This window comes from Pituophis catenifer, unplaced genomic scaffold, assembly GCF_029215685.1.
Source record: "Pituophis catenifer annectens isolate HBS135680 unplaced genomic scaffold, rPitCat1.0.hap2 SCAF_9, whole genome shotgun sequence".
NCBI classification, from domain to species: Eukaryota; Metazoa; Chordata; class Lepidosauria; order Squamata; family Colubridae; genus Pituophis; species Pituophis catenifer.
In genome coordinates, this window is record NW_027256889.1 from 28,669,920 (window position 1) to 28,686,029 (window position 16,110).

General features: G+C 43.7%; 1 protein-coding gene across 1 annotated transcript in view; it reads right to left on the reverse strand.

The window, feature by feature from the left end:
• Nucleotides 1–16,110, reverse strand: part of BMP8A (bone morphogenetic protein 8a) — a 30,814-nt gene that overhangs the window by 8,824 nt on the left and 5,880 nt on the right. Inside the window, exons 2-3 of the mRNA XM_070949229.1 lie at nt 5,322–5,514; nt 4,014–4,162 (exon numbers count right to left, since the gene is read on the reverse strand). Coding sequence (XP_070805330.1) covers nt 4,014–4,162; nt 5,322–5,514 — 342 coding nt within the window. The remainder of the gene's footprint in view (nt 1–4,013; nt 4,163–5,321; nt 5,515–16,110) is intronic.

Genomic DNA, 16,110 nt, shown 5'->3' on the forward strand with positions numbered 1-16,110 from the left:
CTTGAAAGTTATGTTTTTATGTTTAAATTTGAAAAAATAAATAAAAAATATTTACAAAACAAAAAAAAGAAAAAGAAAAAAGAGGGATAGATAACATCACCACCAGATGGATTCGTAACTGGCTGACAAACTGTACTCAACGAGCAGTCCTTAATGGGTCTACGTCTACATGGAGGGGAATAAGCAGTGGGGTACCACAAGGTTCCGTCTTAGGGCCAGTACTTCAATATCTTCATAAACGACTTGGATGAGGGAATAGAAGGGGAACTTACCAAATTTGCAGATGATACTAAGCTGGCAGGAATAGCTAACACCCTAGAACAGCGGTTCTCAACCTGGGGGTCGCGACCCCTTTGGGAGTGGAACGGCCATTTCACAGAGGTCGCCAAAGCCCTCTCTCGCCACCCCCCCATGCCTTCACTCATCCTCACCCTCTGCCGGACCTCCGTTGGCTGTTCGCTTACCCCACCCACTCCCAATCTATTGCTGCCTCCTGAGTCCCAGTTGATGGCTAGAGGGAAAAAAACCTGTTTAAATTCTTGCCGCGGGGCTTCAAAGGGCCGCCCTACAGCTGATCAGTGTTAAAAAAAAACAAATGAGTAGACCGGTGCTTGCAAAAATAGAAAAAACAGCCCCTTTCAGCTTCAGCATAGGTTAATTACCACAAGTTGATTAGATCGGCCTCCCGACTCTCAGCTGATTTGCTCTCAGCTGTTTTGCGCAGGGGTCTGTTCTCTGTTGGTAGCTGCAAAGAGAGCTGGAGCAGATTTTTTTTCCCCTAGCTATGCTGAAAAAGCGAAACTGAAAGTAAAGCAGGGTCTTTGCTGCAATGTGACAAAATGAGGCAGAGAGAGATTTATTTTTCTTTTTCCTCACCAAAAAAGGTAGGTGCAAAACTGCAAACAATGGGAAATTTAGGGCAAAAGAGGAGGTTCAAGATTTTAAAACACAAAAGAAAAAAACCTCTATTTAACTAGGGAATTGTAATAATTGAAATACTATTAATTGTATATTGTATTGAAAGCAGAAATGGTTAAGTTGTGGTTTGGAGGAATATATTGGGGAAATTATTTGTTTTATTATTATTGGTAAATATAATTAATTGATTTGTAAGAAATTGGATTGCATGGAAATAATTGGAATATTCATGTTCATATTAATTAATATACAAAAAAGATAGTTATATAACTAATTGATTTATATAAAAATGTTGAATTTGTATTAAACAACTGTATTACATAATTACATAATTAACCAATGTGAGGATGGATATAAAAATAGATGACAATGTGAAGGGGTATAATATAGAATAGAAGGGAAAAATTGAATTTGATTAAGATAAGAGATGAGGATGAAGGGTAATATTGTTTTTTTTAAAAAAATAGATGAGGAATAAATATGGCAAAAAGGAAATATAGAAATTGTAAATTTAATTGAAATGACTAAACACTGTTTAAATTTGTGAACCGGCCAAATACTCTGTTCAAAGAAAATACATTGTATGTTTGTATGTGTGTTTCTAATTATTGCTATTTATTCATATTTGTTCTCTTTTATTCTTTAAAGTTTAACAATTCATTCTTTATCTTAATATCTTTATATTTGTTTGGGGTTGGTTTTCTTCGCTTTCATCTTTTTTATTGTACAGCAATCTTTCTCCTCAAACCTACCACCTCTCTCTTTTCTTTCCTTCTTACTTTCTCTTCCCTCCCTTCTTCTCCTCCCTACTTCCTCTTCCTTTCTCCTTCTCCTCCTCTCTTCCTCCCTCTCTTACCCTCACTCCTACTTAATTTCCCTTCCCTTCCTTCATCCCTCTCTATTGCTGTATCCTTTTATGCATATGGACTATTCAGAGGGCTGAAAAAGTTATTTTTGACTGGTCCTCGGACTTTTGACCAGTCCTCAAACTTACGACTGTCCTCACATTTTACATTTTTGCCCTATCTTGTCACCATGGTGAAGAGAAGCAGTTGTGAAAGGAGTGACACGATTGTTAAGAATGCTACAATGGGCATAAATGATGACCAGTCATAAGTGCGAAGACTGGTCAAAAGTGTGAGAACCTGTCAGAAATCACTTTTTTCAGCCCTCTGGGTAGTCCTTTTGTGCACATGGACTACTCAGAGGGCTGAAAAAGTTATTTTTGACTGGTCCTCGCACTTTTGACCAGTCCTCGAATTTACGACTGTCCTCACATTTTACGTTTTTTGCCCTATCTTGTCACCATGGTGAAGAGAAGCAGTTGTGAAATGAGCGACATGGCTGTTAAGAATGCTGCACGGGCATAAATGTGAGGATGGTCATAAGTGTGAGGACCAGTCAAAAGTGCGAGGACCTGTCAGAAATGACTTTTTTCAGCCCTCTGAGTAGTCCCTATACACATAGCCATGGCCACCCGGTCACATGACCAGCTAGCCACGGCCACCCAGTCACACCTATAAAATAAGCCACGCCCACAGAACCGGTAGTAAAAAATTTTAGAATCCACCCCTGGTTGGGGGTCACCACAACATGAGGAACTGTATTAAAGGGTCGCGGCATTAGGAAGGTTGAGAACCACTGCCCTAGAAGATAGGCTCAAGATCCAGACGGATCTCGACAGACTTGAACACTGGGCCCTATCTGACTAAATGAAATTCAATGTAGAGAAAAACCAAAAGGACACATATAGACAGGGTGAAACCAGGCTTAATAGCAGTAACTGTGAGAGGGATCTTGGAGTCTTAGTGGATATGAGTCAGTAGTGTGCAGCGGCAGCCAAAAAAGCCAATGCAATCCTAAACTGCATTAACAGAGGGATACAATCAAGATCAAGTGAGGTACTAATACCACTCTATAAAGACTTAGTAAGACTATACCTAGAATCCTGCATCCAGTTTTGGTCACCATTATAAAAAAGAGGTGGAGACTCTAGAAAGAGTGCAGAGAAGAGCAACCAGGATGATGAGGGGACTGGAGGCTAAAACACACGATGAACAGTTGCAGGAAGTGGGCCTGGCTAGTCTAGTGAAGAGAAGGACCAGGGGAGACATGATAGCAGTCTTCCAATATTGGAGGGGCTGCCACATAGAGGAAGGAGTCAAGCTATTTTCCAAGGCACCTGAAGGCCAAACAAGGAATAATGAATGGAAACTGATCAAGGAGAGATTCAACCTAGAAATAAGAAGAAATTTTCTGACAGTGAGAACAATCAACCAATGGAACAGAAGTTGCCTTTGGAAGTTGTGGAAGCTTCATCACTGGAGGCTTTCAAGAAGAGATTGGACTGCCATTTGTCAGAAATGGTGTAGGGTCTCCTGCTTGGGTGAGGGGTTGGACTAGACGACCTAAAGTAGAAGGTCACTTCCAACTCCCTTAATCTGTTTAATCTGTCTGTTTAAACTAATTGGCTAGGACTTCAGCAGGAATACATTGTGTTCCCTGAAAAGATGACCGACAAAGAGCGGCAGACAGAAACTTCTAATTAATGTTGCAAGGGTCTAATTAATGCAAGAATAACAGTTATTTCTGAATAAACATTGTAGAATGGAATGGGGGCAGACATGTGGATGATCTAGTACTGTTTTAACTGCCTTGGAGAACGTCTGTTTAATTCAATTCCTAGCTGATTGCAGAAAACCTCAGCAGAATTAAGGAGCATTAGGGAAGCAGCAGCTTTTGATATCTTCACATAGCAACATAATTGTCCATTCCTTTAGAGCAACAGTCCCCAACCTTTCCAGCTCCATGGACTGGCAACAGTGGTGGTGGTGGCAGGAGGGAGGGAGGGAATGGTTGGGTGCACACATCTGCCACTTGCCCAAATGAAACTTCGCCCACTCGCCCACTACTTACAAGGACTGGTTCCCAACAGGCCGCAGACTGGTACCAGTCCACGGAGGACTCCTGCTTTAGATGAACCAAAATTTCTGTTTACTGAGTTGATATCTTCTCCCTATTACCTGTGAGTATCTCCTCCCTTCAAACAGGAATGATAGAAAATTAAAATGGACAAAACACTACATTAGCCTTACCATCCTCTGTCTCCACATAAAGTCTCAGCCCCAAATTGTATTTCCGGTTCAACAACCAGTGGTTGCTAGCAGCTGTGACATCGAAGGTCAGCCATCCATCCATGCCAGCCAGAGTTTCCTGAAGATCTAAGAACATAAGCTTGGATTCCCTGGAGGAGCAGAAAATATATTGGAGCCTCTCAGGTTAAAATGAAAGCAATGAATGTGCCAGATGTCATCACAAACTATCAGAGAGCTTTAACTCTTGAGTGGTTTAAAAAAGGAATTAAGTAAATCCCACCCACCCATCCCCAGCTCTTGAGCAGACTCTTCCAGACTGAGATATCTGCTCTTGGATTTGGTCCCACCCGATGGCAGGGCAGTGGCAAGAACCACTGTCCTCGTCTTCCCACATTCCTAAATTCTGACAAAGGAAAGCAGGTCAAGAAGGCCTGCCTGACACAGGAAGGCTCTGGGCAGGACTGGTACAGGGCACACCAATCTTCAGGGGCACAAATAAACCAGCAGGTGATCCAGGCAACGGCTCTTTAGACACACACAGCCGAAGGCCTCGTGCTCCTCCTTGGTTGAACAGGGAAACTTAGGAACACCAAGACTGGTCCTCAACTCACCCTCACTCCTTTAACGCTCATTCAAAGTTACAGCATCACAAAAAAAAAGTGAGTTATGACCAGTTCTCACGTTTACAACTGTTGCAGCATCCACACAGTCACGTGATCTAAATTTGAGTGCTTGGCAACTGGCATGTATTTATGACGGTTGCGGCATCCCAGAGTTAGATGATCACCATTTGCAACCATTTCAGCCAGCTTTTGACCAGCAATGGGGGAAGTTAGAATCACAACAATTGTGGCAAAAACTTTGTTAAATTGGGAACAACTCACTTAACAATCACCTTGCTTAGCAATGGAAATTCTAGTCCCAAGCATGGTCTTAAATTGAGGACCATCTGTCTAAAGATAAGAGGATTCCTCCAAGTTTTAATTGCAAATCTTTGATCTCTGCCGTTTTTATTTTTACATTGTCTGATATTTATTAACAGATGTACAACTATCAGTCTTATCTGCAGTTTTCAAATGATTATCCTCTTGGGATCAAGGGATGTTTTGCTACAGCCTCTTTACTGAGAAAGGAGAAGCAAAATTAACCAAGCAGAGCATCTCTTTGTCATTCGCTTGCAGGAGGAAGAATTCTTTCTGATAGCTTATTGGTTCACATGCAATTGAAATGTTTAATCAGAGAAACAGGGGCTGGAGCCATCAACCAGTCAGCTAAGGCCTGAAATCAAAAGTTTGGGTCTCTTTGTACCTGCTTGGGTGCTCCTGGATGACCTCGTAAACGCTGATGTGAAGGGTCTGATTAACATGGCAGGTGTAACTTTTCATCTTGTAAATTCGGAATTCGGCCGCCATGACAGTCTCCCCCGTTGGGATCTGAGTTAAGTCGAACCTGAATTCTTTCCAGTAAGGCTTCTTCTGGAAAATGCCTCTGTCCAGCTCAACTGAACAGAGTTGCACACATCAAAAAAGCAAAGGCATTTATTTGGGCCTCCATTTACTTTCAAAATACAAATTACTTTAGAAGTAAAATCCCAATTCAAGTAATAATAATGGTTAATTAAAAGCAACTCAGCAGTCTAAAATGCATTTGGATGGCTAAGAGAAAGTACAGTGAGTCAGACAAATGATGTTCAATCAACGGGTGTCACAAACAAACTAAAATAATGAGATCTACCTTGCTAACTATACTTGTAAAAATGATCTTGCAAGAGCAGTTGATTGCAAATATGAGATACCATGGGATGTGGTTGCATAAAAGGCAAATGCAATTATAATCTACTAAATTAAAAGTTTCCAAAATTAGGATTTTATTATATATTACCATTTGGATGGAAAAAATGCTGAAGTCACCAGACTAGAAACAAGAGCACTGTGAATCCTAATCCCGCAACAGACATGAAAGCCAGCTGGGTGACTTTTGGCCAGTCCTTCTCTCTCAGCCCAAAATGTCAGGCTGTGGGGACAATGAAACCAATGGCTCAACATGCAGCTGATCTGAAACAAATTGGATTTGCATTTGCAGGAAATGATTAAAAGGGAGGAAAAAAAGCCCTACAATTTGAATAGGAAAGACAACCATAAGGCACAGATAAGGTTACTGTAAAACCCATTTTAGGGAGGGCTGTTGCTCTACAGTGATAGAAACCCTAAGATCAAGTTCTGATAGAATGGATGGATTTTTCTAGATTGTCTCTTTCAGTTTGCAGAAACATAAACAAAAGTGAATTCCTGTTCAGAGCAGTTTACAATTTGTCAGACCTGCCATCATATCACTTCAGCTCTGCTTCTCTTAAATGGCAGCCTACCATAAAAGGAGGGAGGGAGGATGACAGGTATCAGAAGTGCCAGCCAGGAACAGAGCCTGGCAGATTCAAGGACACAAGCGTGCAGACAGCTGGTCATTTGCATTCTTTTAGAGAGTCGTTGAGGTCACTTGGAGGTTTGTCTGCTAAAAGGAATGCAAATAACCAGCTGTCTGCAAGGAAAATAAATCGTTCCATTCCCCACCATCTAGTCAGAGCTGAAAAAGTTTCTTGGATGAGAAACTAAATATCTTCTATGAAAAACAAGTCCAGTTACCTCTTGAAAAAGCACCTTTTGCACAACTGTGACCTGGATGACTGTGAATCTCCATAGACAATACCATCGTACAATTACAAAAGGACCAAAGGGGGAAGACCTGGGAGAAGAGAAAAGCACTAAGATCTGGCTTTGCTTATGCTGTAACCACTTGGTTTTAGTAATAGTATACCTTTTGCTCAGAGGTGGTATTCAGCCGGTTGGGCGAATTGGTAGTGGAAATATTAACTGGTTCACTGAACCGGCAAATACCACCTCTGCCTTGCCCTGGCCCTGCCCACCCGGTCGCCGCTTGCCCGGCCTGCCTGCCCTGGCCACCCCCGACACATCCCACCCTATATATGCTAACTTCGCCACGCACTCCAGCTAATTGCCTCGGTTCGCCTCAGCACCTCGCCTGCTTTGCTCACCAAAGGTAAGCATGCAGCCCGCTTACCCTTTGCCTCAGATCGGACTCGGGGCCCAGGGATGCACCATTCCCCAAGGCCCCAGAGCCTCCACCCACTTGCCATTTGCCTTGGCTAGGTCGGGGAACGCGCCATTCCACAGCTCCAGCCTTGCCCCGGAGCCTCCGCCTGCTCGCCATTCGCCTTGGCCAGATCAGGGAACATGCAAGGCTCTGGCCTTCCCTGGGGCCTCCGCTCACATGCCACCCAATCACCCTCCGCCTTGCTTGCATTGGTGGGGGTCCCTGGCCACCTGTAGTTTTCGGCTGCCTTCCAAACAGCTCCACTGCGACACCATCCCTCTGGTGCAGCAAGCTGTTCTCCTGTCTGGGTCTCGCCATGAGCGGCACCGGCAGGCAATGGGGTCTGTGTGCATGAAGAACAGGGCTATGGCGGTAATTGGACTTCTTCAGGCCTTTTTTTTTTGGCCTGTAATTTTCTATAGTTTTCAGTGCAGGAAGCCGCCATTGGTGGCTTCCATTCTGGCTGACAAAGAGGCAGCAGCTGGAGGCTTCTTGTGCCAAAAAAGAGGCGGCAGCTGCAGGCTTCTTGTGCCGAAAACTACAGGCTGAAAAAGAGGCTTGAAGGCCCAGCGCCGCTGTCAGCGCCCTGTTTTTCGCGCTGGCTGTGCACATGCAACCCATTGGCTGCCAGTGTACATGCATGGCCAAACCCCATTGCCAGACCTGGCCAGGAGAACGGCCTGCTGCACCGGAGGGATGGCGTCGCAGTGGAGCTGCTCGGAAGGCAGCCGGACTGCGGTGTCCCTTTAAGGTACTTTGACGCTGGGGGGAGGGGGGACCATAAAGGGACAGGCCGCAGGAGCTGCCTTTTCTGCCAGTTCTGTGGGCGTGGCTTGATGAGGTGATGTCGAGTTGGCCACACCCACTTGACCTTGCCACGAGTGATGTTGAGTTGGCCATGCCCACTCAGTCACATGACCCCCCACCAAGCCATGCCCCAAGCCACCCCCACAGAACCGATAGTAAAAAAATTTGTATCCAACCACTGCTTTTGCTGCAAATGGAGTGGAAGGTCCATCTTTCCTAAATGTCCAAGCTGGGACAGGCACAGTTAGAATTTCAGGTCAGGGAAAATGCACATATAAGAACTAAAACCAACTGACCCTGCCAACTATAAGATCTATGCATGTCCCAGGCAGCACTCCCAATTCTGGAAAGGGAAGACCACAAGTCTTGAAATTTCCAAGACTGGACACCAAGAGATGGAAGTTCCAGTTAACAACAAAACTGGTCAAATAGAGCCTCCTTGTGATTGTGAGCAAATATAACATCTTATAAGAAAGGTGTGGAGAGGAGCAAGAGGCTCTACTATGAGGCCTGAACAAAATAACCAACAATAACTTTGTCTATGAGGCACAATGGAAGGTGTGCTTCCAGAACATCTATAGACCCCTCTATCTATCTACTGACAGCAAGACCAAAAATAGCTCTGAAGCTCAATGCAGTGCAACAGACGGTCCTCATGAGCAAGATAGCTTCAAATCCTGCTAATGGGCCCAACACAAATGCTTTGCAAGATGGAGAGGTACAGTGATGAGCCCTATACTCATCATACAAAGCTAGCTGTATAATGCCTCCTAGTGGTCAGCCACAAACATAACCACACACATATATAAAAACAAGTAAATAGATTTCCACCTATTTTTTTTCATTCAAATGAAATCCTGCAAGAAGATTCCCTCCCACATATCCCAGATTCAACTGTATTCTTATTCCAGCATGTCAATGTGTCTTTGTGGGAAGGAAGGACCATAGGGAGGCTTCTCATGGAAAACCACCAGTGCATCCCCTGGGGGAGGGGGAGATCTGAGCTCAATTCAGGGATTGCATCCAAAATGTGGTGCCCCTCCCAAGTAAACTCCTCTGGCTGACACCTGGAAGAAAAAGCTTTATCTGGAAAAGAGAATTTACAACAGTGTTTCTCAACCTTGGCTACTTTAAGATGTGTGGACTTCAAGTCCCAGAATTCCCCAACCAGCATGTCCAGCCTGCATGTCAGTCATGCTGGTTGGGAATTCTGGGAACTGAAGTCCACACATCTTAAAGGGTGGGGGGAATGGATCCAGGAAACTGCAGATCAATCATCATCATCAATACCTGGGAAGAACTTGTAAAAGATAATCAAGAGCTGCAAACACCTAGAAGCAATCAAAGTTATAACCAGAAGCCAACATAGGTTCATCAAAAATAGATCATACCAAACAAATCTTATTTCATTCTCTGACAAAATGACTAAATTAGTGAACTAGCAAAATGCTGTAGACACAATATCAGATCTGCCATCTTCAGCATAGCTCATTTTGCTGGCATCCTGCCATAAAATGCAGTAGAGGGGATGGGGGAATAGGGAATGGGCATGGGAAGGAAGGAAGGGGGAATGACAGGGTGAGAGGAACCAGAGGTGTCAATGCAGAAAGAACCAGCTGCTCAAGGACGGAGCCGTGAGAACAGAATGTGAAACTCCACCAAAGAGGCACTGATCCTCAAAACATCAAAAATGGACACTATTGGACACTGATGGACTGACCAAGTGGGGAGGACCAGGGAGATGGGAAAATCTCAGGCTTGTGAGGGAATATTCAGACCTAGCTTTGCTTATGCTTAACTGCTTGAACCTTTCACTCCATCAATGGAGCCAAGAGTTTTTCTTTCCTAAGGACCCAAACTGGAACACACCTGACAGTATACTTGGACCTCAGTAAGGCATTTGAGAAAGTAGACCACAATTTCTTCTTAGTAATTTAGAAAAATGTGGAATAGACAGCATCACCACCAGATGGATTTGTAACTGACTGACAAATCACACCCAGAGGGGTATCCCAAGGTTGTGTTTTAGGCTCAGTATTCTTCAACATCTTCATAAATGATCTAGATGAGGGAACAAACTTGCAGATGATACTAAGCTGGCAGGACCCAGAAGACAGAGTTAGGGTTAGAGCGATTGTACTATGAGAGACAGGAAGTCTCCACAGACCTCGTTCCATCCAGGAACATTTATCCAAATTCTCTTTTCCTTTGGAGAAAATGTCAAAATCAAATTCTTTTCAACCAAACTGAATTAAGAACAGGTAGAAAAATCAGGGGAGAACTTTCTGCAGCACAAGTGCAGATGTCCAGCGGTTGCTTGGCTGATCCTCAAGCAAAGTGGGAGGGCTGATGTTGTGCGGGAAGGGAGCTTGTGATCAGTTTTGCAGGGCTTCAACACACCACATCCCAGATTCTCTTCCAAAGAACACAAAGCTTGTGTTGGTTTTGCACAAGTCAGAACTTGCTTCCTCCACAGCCCCAACCCGTGTTCAGGGGAGAGACAGGTGGCTGGGTTCCCACCATCTGACTCCACCCATTGTTTCAGGGCAGGTACTTCAAAGACGCTCCACCTGCACTCATCACTGCAAAGGAGCTGCCTCAGCACTGACTGACCGCAGGACAGAAGCAGCGGGAGGGGGACGGACCCGAGGAGGAACAGCATCTTCTCCACTGGGAGTGGGGGGTGTCGAGGAAGCTCATTTGCAGCACTCAGAAAGGGAGGAACTCCCAGATCAGGCCCACCTGTGCCTCTTCTTCCACACCCTGCTTGCAGGATCATGGGACTCTAATGGGATCGCTTTGAGGCATTTGGTAACGAAAGGAGCAGGATGCACTTTTCTATGAAATGGCTCACCCTAATTGATCACAGAGAGATCCCAACCTGTCTCTGTACGTGGTTCTCCAGGACATGATGGGAATACCCTCCCCGAGTGGGAAGGACCTCTAGATTGGTCCTTAAAGTGAGCAGGCACTTGCTTGACTCCCCCTCCTCCTTCTGGAGAGGACCAGGCTAGTTTGGGCCGAAGGGAACGGCTGTGTTTTTTCTGTCTGTTGGATCTTTCTGCAAGGTGACAAGCTTTAGGACACAAGCCCCCATCACTCTTTTATTCACCTGAACAGGCTGATGCCAAGAAAAGAACCAAGGAACACCCCCCCCCAAAAGCCCATGGGACACCCCTGTCTTTTCCCCAGATGACAGCAAGGAAAAGTGAAGTTCCCTTGAGGCCATGAAGGAGGGGGGTGCAGTTTGGCTCCCTCCCCCTTGGCGGGAAACACTGGGAGAACCTGCTTCCAAAAACAGGTCATGAGGGAAGGCGGTGTCAAACTCAATTTCACTGAGGGCCACATCAGGGTTGTGTTTGACCTGGGGGGGGAAGGGGGAAGGGGCCAGCTCGACGTCACTCCTGTCAGGGGCGCCTGTGGCAGCCCAAGCACTTTGCCAGCAAAAACAGCCTCCCGAGCTCCGTTTTCGGCTGCCACGGCCTCCTGCAACCCTCTACCAGCATAAACAGAGCTTGGGAGGACCAAAAAACCCTACACCTTATTTTTGTATCCAGCAAGCATGGTGATTTCAGAGCTGGCTTGACTTTATGGCAACCAACACTCTTAGTAAAAGAACCAAATGGAGTCTAAGGCTTTTCTTCTCTAAGGGGTCGAATTGGGGCACATCTGACACCATCACAGATTTTATACAGGTGGTTTCCTTAAGGGGAAACAACTACCGTATTTTATTGCAGTTCACAAAATGGCAATTTAAGGCTGCCTCTTTCCTGGGCTAGAGGTGCAACAAGGGCAACATTGTGCAGCTGAGGAGGACAATAAGGATTGTCAGAACATGATGGAGCTGCAATTGGGGCCTGGGCTGGAGTCTCCTCCTGAGAAGGCCTCACAATGCTGGGCTCATTCCTTCTAGAAAGGTAAGACAGGGTGGATCTGAAGAGTTTCACCACCAACAAGGGGGTGGTGTTGGTGGTCATCGTTTTCTCTGGACACACACAGAGACCATTGCCTCACTTTGGAGTCTCCCATGCTGAGCAGAGGCCGGCCTCGCCGTTCAAGGGCAGGAGCTGCTTTGAAACACCAGAGTTGTTTGGAAGGGGAATGGGAACACACTGGCTGGATAAACCCTAAGGAATCCTTTCTAGGCAGCCTTCGAGGAAGTGGGATCTGCTGGGCCCTCAACTCTTCCCTGAGGAAGATCAGCAGACCTGCTGCGCTGGGGCCAAGGGTGGAAGTGGGCATCGCCTCTTTCTATGTGAGAGCCCACCCCCCACATCTTTGGTTCAACACGGGGCAGGGCACCTTGGGAGCCAGGAGCGTCCAAGAAAGGAATCTTTCATAGTTTATATTTAAGAGATACGATCCCTTTTGGCACCGTAACTTACACCCGCTCCAGGCGGCGTTTTCTATGGTGTTCTGAAAAATAAACATTTGTTAAATGCCTTCATGATGCACAAAGTGTTTCTGAATGCTTAAAAAGATAAATCTAATTAGAAAGCAAAGGCTGGCTCAAGGGTCCTTTCCTGGACGAGGATGAAAGGGTCAATGTTTGTTTTTCAGATGAAATTTAAATCCAAACTCTTGGAATTAATGCTTTCCCTCTGGAAAACACAAGGCTGTTCCTGAGACAGGCCTTTCATTCATGTCCTGTTTGCACATTTTGGAAAAGGGAGGAGAAAGCGAGAGAACAAATGGGCTGGAGCTCTGTTACCCTAGTGAGTTTACCAGTACACGTATCCTATAATAACTGATATAATTACAACCAATTGAACATTCAGATTAAAGTACATCTAACTAAGCCTAATTATTGCTGCAAAAGTGAAAGCCACGATGCTCCTAAAGGACAATAGCACCATCTTCTGTAAAATTTGGTGATATTTGAACCCCAGCAAATTCACTTCGTGTTTTTCTCCTGGAAGGACCCTCTTTCATTTGGGCTTCTAATGTATTGGTCCTTTGTTTAATTCTTGTGCATTTCCCTAATCTTAGAAGAGGCCACTTTGATCCAGCATGTGGCCAGAGTCCCTCTTTGCTCCTCCTCAGGTCAAACACATTCACCTGCCCAATTTTGTGCCCAAACCTCAAAGTAGGAAGCCCAATTCTGGCACAGCTTGAGGAAATCGACCTTTGCCAAGATTTAATTAAAAAATACAAAAAGCTTTTAGAATTGTAAGCCGCCCAGAGTCACTGAGTTGAGTCCAGCAGCTACAGGAATCAAATGAATAAATAAATAAAAAGTGAGAAGCAAAAGAAGTCCTTCTACGGAAAATTAGAGCTAACGATGAAATAAAAGGAATGAAGATTAGGAAGGAGACTTATAAGACACAAGCATTTGCAGATGACGTTGCCCTAATCCTTGAAGACCCTATAGAGTCGGGACCTAAAGTATTGGAGGAATTAAGTAAATATGGAGAGGTGGCAGGCTTCATATTGAACAAAACTAAAACTAAAGTATTGATTAAGAACATAACTGAGAGTCAGCAAAACGAGATAGAAGAAGTATTAGGACTACAGGTTGCTAAAAAAATTAAATACTTAGGAATTTGGATTACATCAAGATGTTCGACTCTGAAAGACGATAACTATATTCCCCTAATTAGAAAAATAAAACAAGACCTAGATAACTGGAAAAAAATAAGACTATCACTTTTGGGCAAGATAGCCACAATTAAGATGAACATCCTCCCCAGAATATTATTCCTATTCCAAAATATACCAATAAATTTAGATAAAAAATTCTTTCTAGAATTAGACAAAATCATTAGAGAATTTATATGGGAGGGGAAAAAACCGAGATTTTCCATTAAAATTTTAAGAGGCAAAAGAGATATAGGTGGATTTGGACTCCCGGATTGGGAAACATATTATAGGTCAGCCAAGCTAGTTTGGATAAGAGATTGGATCACTCTGGAAAATGCGAGAATTCTTACTCTAGAAGGCCATGACTTGCAAAAAGGCTGGCACGCCCACATTTGGGAAATGGAGAGGAAAAAGAAGACATATTTCCATAGACATAAAATTAGAGATTCCTTGATACAAACATGGACCCAGATCAGACAAAAACATTACAAGAAAATCCCAAATTGGCTCTCAACGATGGAGGCCCTGACTCACCCAAACAGGTGGGAGAGGGAGAAAATGGCCAGATATAAAGATATTCTAGACGAAAGAGGGAGGCTTAAACCAAATGATACCTTACGAGAGCAAGGAATAACCTTAGATTGGTGGACCTACTCACAAGTAAAATCCAGATATCAGAGGGACAAAGAACAATATGGTCTAGAACCGGGACCAAATGGATTGGATAAAGTTCTGATGGGAACAAATAAAAAGATTCTGGCAAAATTATACAATTATCTGTTAAGCGATGAGAAGTTTGAAGATGTTACAAAGAATCAAATAATTGCATGGGAGAAAAATATAGGGCGCAATATAAATTTCGGGGAATGGGAGGAGGCATGGAATAGAAATCTTAAATTGACCAGAGCGGTGGCATATAAGGAAAATCATTACAAAATGTTTCATAGGTGGTACCTAGCCCCGGCCAGACTAGCGAAGATATATCCTAATATACATCCCAATTGTTGGAAATGCGGCCATGGCCAAGGCACCTTCTTTCACATGTGGTGGACATGCCCGGAAGCGAAAGGATATTGGAGTAAGATCAGGAGATGGTTACACGAAATAATTGGGGAAGATATTGAACTAACACCAGAGATTTTCCTCCTGGGAATAATAAAGAAGCCATATAGAAAGGAAATGACACATTTAATGATCCACATAATCACAGCCGCTAGATTGGCATACGCACAGTTTTGGAAAGAGAAAATTCAACCACCAGAAGAGCTTACAATTAAGAAAATACTCGAGTGCGCAGAGATGACTAAATTAACTTATGAATTAAATGATGAAAAGTCAGTATACTATATGGTGTGGGAAAGGTGGTACAAGTGGTTGCATGACAAAATGGAAGAAAGATCAAAGGTGTGTTAAATATTGGTAAAAAGTGAGTCAAAATATCAACAAGTATTATTTATGTAAATAGTTTAAACACTGCATATCCGATACAAATTGAAAATGTTTATTATATTAATGTGTTCTATGTTATTGTTTGAATGATTGTTTTGTTTGTTTGTTTGTTTGTTTGTTTGTTTGTTTTTCTCATTTATTTTTGTTCTGTAAAAAATCTCAATAAAGTCTATTAAAAAAAAAAAAAAAGTGAGAAGCAAAAGTGCTCAGCAACTCCTCTGTTGAAGTCAAGGGCTTAGCCTAGGCTAATTTGGGCGAAGCCTCTCTCACCTGGAACACCGAAAGGAGTTCATTTGGAGTCATCCACTGGTGTGGGTGGGTTGCTGCTTTCTCAAGTAGGTGGACAACAAATCCGATAGAAAAGGGAAACGTGAGCAGAGGGAAAGGTTTTTTCAAAGCAGGCAGCTGCTCCGAGACCTTTCTCGACTTCAGGGCTGACAGTGATTACAGATGTTGGAGGATCGAGGAGGCTTTTGAAAGTCTGATTTAACTGTATTAAGTCTGTCCTGGATTGCACAACCCCTTTTATTTTGCTTACTTATCACCAACAAATCATGCTTCCCTTCATTGGCGGTTTGCCAGCAAATTCACTCGGTGTTTTTCTCCTGGAAGGGCCCTCTTTCATTGGGGCTTTTAATGTATTGGTTTTTCTTTTAATCCTTGCATGCCATCCAGAGTCCCAGGTCAGTGGGTGGCCCCAGAAATGGCAGAGTAAATAGATTTTAAAAGAAACCAAACTCAACTGCTTTCCAAAGCACCAAGTGGATCCAAAAATCTTATGATCAGTGCGCATATTTAGCACATAGGCTCATCATTGTGTTAGTAGTTAACAGCGTAAAGCTTTATTTTTGCTTGTTCTACTTCTCTATAAGCTTTCTAAAGTGCATACTGAAAAAAAATCTCTGCAAATCCACACAAAATGCATTTTATGCCTCTTGTCAGTTTCATTATATTTTTAGCCATGTGCCCCCCCCACCTTGACATGTATGTGTGTGTGTGTGTGCTATTTTGTCCTGTAAATTACACCTCTACTGCAATTAGACTAGTCCCAGCTGCCCTGGAGAGCCCCATGTGCCTTTTTGAGATGCTAAATTAAAAGGAAATGCTGGTAAGCTGAACCGCATAAAGAATTGGGAGCCTTAAAATAATTGGA